This window comes from Hyperolius riggenbachi, chromosome 1 (genome assembly GCF_040937935.1).
Source record: "Hyperolius riggenbachi isolate aHypRig1 chromosome 1, aHypRig1.pri, whole genome shotgun sequence".
In the NCBI taxonomy this organism is placed as follows: Eukaryota; Metazoa; Chordata; class Amphibia; order Anura; family Hyperoliidae; genus Hyperolius; species Hyperolius riggenbachi.
In genome coordinates this window covers 349,014,243-349,021,513 of record NC_090646.1, presented here as the reverse complement: position 1 = coordinate 349,021,513, position 7,271 = coordinate 349,014,243, and the positions used below count along the sequence as shown (strand labels likewise).

The 7,271-nt window shown below is 46.3% G+C and overlaps 1 protein-coding gene across 2 annotated transcripts in view; it reads right to left on the bottom strand.

Moving 5' to 3' along the window:
- LOC137512834 (guanine nucleotide-binding protein subunit alpha-15-like) overlaps positions 1-6,981 on the bottom strand; it is a 101,900-nt gene extending 94,919 nt beyond the window's left edge. For both annotated transcript variants that reach the window (XM_068234087.1, XM_068234088.1), the window contains exon 1: positions 6,352-6,981. In XM_068234087.1, coding sequence (XP_068090188.1) covers positions 6,352-6,496 — 145 coding nt within the window. In that variant the 5' untranslated portion in view covers positions 6,497-6,981. The remainder of the gene's footprint in view (positions 1-6,351) is intronic.
- Between the last annotated feature and the right edge of the window lie 290 nt (positions 6,982-7,271).

Here is a 7,271-nt window from a genome sequence, read left to right as displayed (position 1 = left end):
ATCAAACCCAGGCCAACCACATGGAAGACAGCTATGCTCACCACCATACCACCAAACACACACTAAATAAGACTGCTATACCTAAATCTTACTTGTAGACAGTCATATGAGACACCATGCTGGGTGCAGGGCTTTGTGATTGGACCATGCGATAGAGTGAGGTGCAAAAAACTGAAATCATGCCTAGCAGAGGATGGTTTCACATGTGCTAAATGCTAGGCTGGCTGTGGTGCAATTGGTTAGTGTGTCTGGCTGGTAACAGCAAGGTTACAGGTTCAATTCCATCAGGCATGTCTTTTCCTTTTGCGTTCAACAGTTGTCCAAACAGAGTCAACAGAGCCCCAGATAGCCATGTAGAGTTAGGTCACTGCTAGCCTGGCTGTGGTGCAATTGGTTAGTGCGTCTGGCTAGTAACAGCAAGGTTACAGGTTCGATTCCATCCAGGCATGTCTTTTCCTTTTGCGTTCAACAGTTGTCCAAACAGAGTCAACAGAGCCCCAGATAGCCATGTAGAGTTAGGTCACTGCTAGCCTGGCTGTGGTGCAATTGGTTAGTGCGTCTGGCTGGTAACAGCAAGGTTACAGGTTCGATTCCATCCAGGCATGTCTTTTCCTTTTGCGTTCAACAGTTGTCCAAACAGAGCCAACAGAGCCCAGATAGCCATGTAGAGTTAGGTCACAGCTAGCCTGGCTGTGGTGCAATTGGTTAGTGCGTCTGGCTGGTAACAGCAAGGTTACAGGTTCGATTCCATCCAGGCATGTCTTTTCCTTTTGCGTTCAACAGTTGTCCAAACAGAGCCAACAGAGCCCCAGATAGCCATGTAGAGTTAGTAGGTCACAGCTTAGCCTGGCTGTGGTTGCAATTGGTTAGTGTGTCTGGCTGGTAACAGCAAGGTTTGATTCCATCCAGGCATGTCTTTTCCTTTTGCGTGCGCCGCTGCTGCGCCATTGAACCCCATGGGGTATTTTGCGTGCGTAAACTTTACGCATGCAAAACTTTGTGCTCGGTGTTTGGGACAACTGTTGAACTCAAAAGGAAAAGACATGCCTGGATGGAATCGAACCTGTAACCTTGCTGTTACCAGCCAGACACACTAACCAATTGCACCACAGCCAGGCTAGCTGTGACCTAACTCTACATGGCTATCTGGGGCTCTGTTGGCTCTGTTTGGACAACTGTTGAACGCAAAAGGAAAAGACATGCCTGGATGGAATCGAACCTGTAACCTTGCTGTTACCAGCCAGACGCACTAACCAATTGCACCACAGCCAGCCTAGCATTTAGCATTGTGAAACATCCTCTGCTAGGCATGATTTCATTTTTGCACCTCACTCTATCGCATGGTCCAATCACAAAGCCCTGCACCCAGCATGTGTCTCATATGACTGTCTACAAGTAAGATTTAGGTTAGCAGTCTATTTAGTGTGTGTTTGGTGGTATGGTGGTGAGCATAGCTGTCTTCCATGTGGTTGGCCTGGGTTTGATCCCTGGACATGTCATGAATGTGAGTATGGTTTTGAAGTACTACAGATCTGTGGGGAGAGAGGAGGAGGAGGAGGAGGAGGAGGAGGAGGAGGAGGAGGAGGAGGAGGAGGAGGAGGAGGAGGAGGAGGCTGGCAGGCTGGCTGGCTGGCTGTGCTATTCATTTTAGGCATCTAGAGGGATAGAAACCCTTACAAACCTGAAACAGTAAAATTTCGGTTGGAGACACGAAATTCGTCATTACGGGAGTGAAATTTCGATTACGAAATTGTAAATTACGGTTTGAAAATTAATTACGAAATTACGAATTTGGGTCGTAATGTTAAATTTCGCATTCGTAATAAAAGCAGTTCGAAATTTCGAAAATTTCCTTTAAAGTCCTGGTTGTTGCAAAGTGGGGTGTACATACAGTAGATTATGCTTGTTTTTACAGCACACTTCACAGATAAATGACACACACATGCACCTGGCCATCTGCATAATGTAAAAACAACAAAACTTATTTAGACCTGGCCATTGGCCAACTTTTTCCATTGCTCCTTTGTCCTGTTCTGATGTTTATGTGCCCATTCCAGTCTCTTTCAGCTTTCGAAAGGAAACAGCATGGGCATTCTGACCTGTTTGCAGCTATGCAGCACAATATACAGCAAGCTGTTATGCACTGACACCTCTTCCTCATATCAAACTTAACCTCCTTGCTGTTCTGATTCTTTCCAGATTTTAGGGTCTAAAAGCGGTGCAATTTTTTTCCACTCTTTCAGACCCTAAAACCTGAAAAAAATCATTCTGGCAGGGAGATCTGCAGCAAAATAAAAAAAAAATGTACCTTTCTGGGCTCCTGTGCTGCAGTTTTCTCTTTGCCCACAAGATGGCGCTAATATACATATAAACGAACTTCTCTATATTTCTCTAATATAGAGAAGATCGTTTTCAATATTAGCCCCGCCCCCGATGACGTCACGCTGCCACCACCACTCTGCTGCCACCACCACGGCTCCGCTGCTCTAACTGGCTGCCGGGTCCCCGGAAGAATAGCGGGGACATGGGGGATCCCGGCGGCCAGGGAAAGACCCCACACTGCCGGGGAGAGAGGCTGGAGTCCCGCTGCGCAGCACGATCGCGCGCGGGACTCCACAACTAAAGGTAAAGCTCTGCAATGCCTACCCCGACCTGAGCTCGGGATCACCGCTAACAGCTTCTTTTTTCTACCCCGAGCTCAGGTCGGGAAAACCGGCAAGGAGGTTAAAGGGGCACTATGGAGAAAAATTAGAACATTTAAAATATGTGCAAACAGACAAAATAAGAAGTATGTTTCTTCCAGAATAAAATGAGCCATAAATTACTTTTCTCCTATGTTGCTTTCACTTACAGTAGGTAGTAGAAATCTGACAGAAGCGACAGGTTTTGGACTAGTCCATCTCTTCATAGGAGATTCTCAGCAAGGCTTTTATTCTTTATAAAGACATTCCCTAAAAAGGATTTAAACAATGATGCTGGCCAGCTTCCCTGCTGGCTACACAGTTTTTTGACAGTTGGACAGAGTAACTGCCATTCACCAAGTTCTTTTAAAAATAAATAAATCCCTGAGAATCCCCTATGAAGAGATGAACTAGTCCAAAACTTGTCACTTCTGTCAGATTTCCAATTCCTCCCCACGCCCACTGTCTGTTGGTGTTCCTCAAGGCTCTGTTTTTGGGCCACTTCTTTTCTCAGTCTACACCGGTGGCCTGGGACAACTAATTAACTCTTTTGGCTTCCAGTATCACCTCTATGCGGATGACACCCAAATCTATCTCTCAGCTCCTGATCTGGCATCACTACTATCTAGAGTCCCCGACTGTCTACGGGCCGTTTCTGCATTTATGTCCTCCCGCTTCCACAAACTTAACATGAGTAAAACGGAAATTGTGATTTTTCCACCATCGCTATCTACACCTCCACCAATTGCAACCATAACGGTAGACAACACCCCAATAACCTCAACCACTAAGGCCCGCTGCTTGGGGGTTATACTCGACTCAGAGCTCTCCTTTAAACCTCACATTGCCTCATTAACCACCACCTGCTATTTCCAGCTCAAAAATATATTCCGTATCCGTCCCTTCCTCACACAAGAGGCCACCAAGATGCTTGTACATGCCTTAATCATCTCCCGCCTAGACTACTGCAACACCCTGCTCTGTGGGCTACCACAAAAAAGGCTAGCACCTCTCCAATCCCTTCTAAATTCAGCGGCCCGCCTCATTCACCTCTCCACACGCTCTTCCGATGCAGCCCCACTATGCCGTTCTCTCCACTGGTTACCTATTACTCAGAGGATCCAGTTCAAACTCCTGACTCTAACATACAAAGCCCTCCATGAGTTGTGCCCTCCATACATCTCATCACTAATCTCAAGATATTGTCCCTCCCACAACCTCCGCTCCTCCCAAGATATTCTCCTGGCCTCTAAGCTGATCACCTCCTCTCATGCTCGCATCCAAGACTTTACACGAGCATCATCTCTTATCTGGAACTCTCTTCCACAGCCTGTACGTCATGCTCCAAACCTGGACATCTTCAAACGCACTCTTAAAACACACCTTTTCAGACAAGCTTATAACATTCTATAGCCCTTATTTACTTATTTGACACAATGTAATCAGAGGCAAAGGGTCACTGCCTCATTCATCTTTTACCCCCTTACCTAATGTGTCCCCCACTACCCACTAGATTGTAAGCTCGCAAGGGCAGGATCCTCCTAATGTTTACTGTTTTTGTCACAATATTTGTGCTGCTTGGAACTCTGTTTTACAATTTGTTAGTATATCTATGTTCCCCTTGTCGTCTTATTGTGCTTTGTAAAGCGCTGCGGAATATGTTGGCGCTATATAAATAAAAAATAATAATAATAATAATGTTCTTTTGCCATTGTTGGAGTACAATCTACAACATGTAAACTACACGAGTCAGAGACACATGCACAACACGAATGCCCAAGCCCTAGAAAAAACCCCAGCAAATATGGTTGTTGTTATATAGGAGTTAGAAAAGTAATTTATGTTGGGGTTTGTAGGCCTAATTTGGGTAATTTCTTGGGCAGGTAGGCTTTCTTCAGCTGGGTCTCGTTAAAAAATGGGCTTTCATGTTTGCCTAATGTAGCATAATTCCACTTTAAGGACTTTTGTGCACAGACCTTTAACCTCCCTGGCGGTAAGCCCGTGCTGAGCACGGGCTATGCCGCCGGGAGGCACCGCTCAGGCCCCGCTGGGCCGATTTGCATAATTTTTTTTTTGCTACACGCAGCTAGCACTTTGCTAGCTGCGTGTAGCATCTGATCGCCGCCGCTACCCGCCGATCCGCCGCAATTCCTCTCGCCGCGGCCGCCCCCCCCCCCCCCAGACCCCGTGCGCTGCCTGGCCAATCAGTGCCAGGCAGCGCTATGGGGCAGATCGGAGTCCCCTCTGACGTCACGACGTCGATGACGTCGGTGACGTCATCCCGCCCGTCGCCATGGCGACGGGGGAAGCCCTCCAGGAGATCCCGTTCTTTGAACGGGATCTCCTGATCTCCGATCGCCGGAGGCGATCAGAGGGGCTGGGGGGATGCCGCTGAGCAGCGGCTATCATGTAGCGAGACTTTGTCTCGCTACATGAAAAAAAAAAAAAAAATTAAAAAAAAAAGATTTGCTGCCCCCTGGCGGATTTTTTGCAAACCGCCAGGGGGGTTAAGGTTAGTTTTGTGTCCATTTAACAGGCGTTTGCCTGCAGGTCAAGTATTGTTGCTAGTGTACATGGTCCCTTGTCATCAGTTTTATTCCAGCTTCTCATTCAATTTCAGCTTCAGCTCTGCCCCTCCTGACGTCAATCGCAGCGCATCGCTGCCTCTGCCCGCCCCTCTCACGCTTCCTTCACAGAGAGGGGCGGGGAGAGGCGGCGATGCTCCGCGATTGACGTCAGGAGGGGCAGAGCTGAAGCTGAAAGCGCTGCCCCTTCCAGGAAATGCCGGCGGATTTCCCCCCGGGCGATTTGGAGGCTCTGCAGCCCTCGTTTTGCGGTGGGGACACGGCGGATTACTTGTAATGGGAGCACTGAAGCGAACTATAAGGTAAAATAGGTGGTCGCTTCAGTGTGAATTTGATTTTGAAATAAAAATCAATGCAGGGGGGGGGGGGGGGGTTGGCATTTTGTAAAATCCTTTATGCGGCCCAGCCTCATCCTGACTTTGCCTCCTGCGGCCCCCAGGTAAATGGACTTTGAGACCCCTGGTCTAAAGCATATCTGGGTAAAAGAATTTCTTTGCTTCATAATGACTGCTCTATACAAAACGCCAATAGAGTTCCAACAACCACTGCAGTTAAAAAAAAACTATTTAAAGGATACCCGAACTGACATGTGACATGATGAGATAGACATGTGTATGTACAGTGCCTAGCACACAAATAACTATGCTGTGTTCCTATTTTTCTTTCTCCACCTGAAAGAGTTAAATATCAGTTTTGTAAGTGGCTAACTCAGTCCTGACTCAGACAGGAAGTGACTACAGTGTGACCCTTACTGATAAGAAATTCCAACTATAAAAGACTTTCCTAGCAGAAAATGGCTTCTGAGAGCAAGAAAGAGGTAAAAAGGGGAATTTCATATCAGTGAGGGTCACACTGTAGTCACTTCCTGTCTGAGTCAGGACTGAATCAGCCACTTACATACCAGATATTTAACTCTTCCAGGCAGAGAAAAAAAAAAAGGAACACAGCATAGTTATTTGTGTGCTAGGCACTGTACATACACATGTATATCTCATCTCATCATGTCACATGTCAGTTCGGGTATCCTTTAAGGAGATCCCAATTACGATCTACATTTAGGCAAAGTAATAATCTATGTTACTTACCCAGTAGCAGGATTTTTAGCTCTCGCCTTTCCTTACGCTTGTAGTATTTGAGCTTTCTGTTAATCTCTCGGTTAAGGGACAAGGCCACTTTGTCATCTTCAGACAGACAGGGAGGGCAAAAGCAGCACCAACACCACCACGGCATATCACAAGCTGGCCTTTACTCGGTAATTCTTTCTTCACACTTTCACACGAAATACTTCATCCACTACCCATTTGTATTTGTGAGAGCAGACACAGGACTCCAGACTAGGCTTGGTGCATTAGGTGATGATCATGAGACTTGTCATCTTCACAGGCTTATTTATTATAGGAATCAAGATGCTGCTGGCTATGCTTCCCACAGTCACACTTGTCATTCTCCCCTGCACATATCTGTGGTGGAACACACTAACTCTTTCCTTAGAAAGTTGCCACGCAGACCAGCACAATAGATAGATAATCCACAGATGTAATTTTCTTCTGTTTCAGAAAACTACTCAGAGAATGGCATGATTGATATATGTGAAACCCACTGAATTCCTTAAAAACTACTTAGGAAAAAAAAAAGTTAATTTGTTGAACACTTCACTCAGTCCCTGCTCTCTGCCTATCAGCACCCTCCATATGAGAGATACTTGAAGCAAGTGTTCAGGGATTGCAGCCAGAACCAAGTGGAGACTGGATAGAAAAACAAGTTTTTCAAGCTGACAGCTTTCAGCCGCACCTGTGCTATGCGTTCCTCTTTATCACAAGCCAGCAAAACAGGTTACTATTGCTGCACAGCTGCCTCCCTCATTGCTGGAAAAGGGCAGATATTGCTACTATAAAATTTATGTTAACAAAAAGTGTGCCAATTCAGCACAGGGGAAATCTGTGGCATGGGTTTGTTTAGCATGTAAGACTGATGAGTACAAGCCAGAGAGGCAGAAAGACAACCA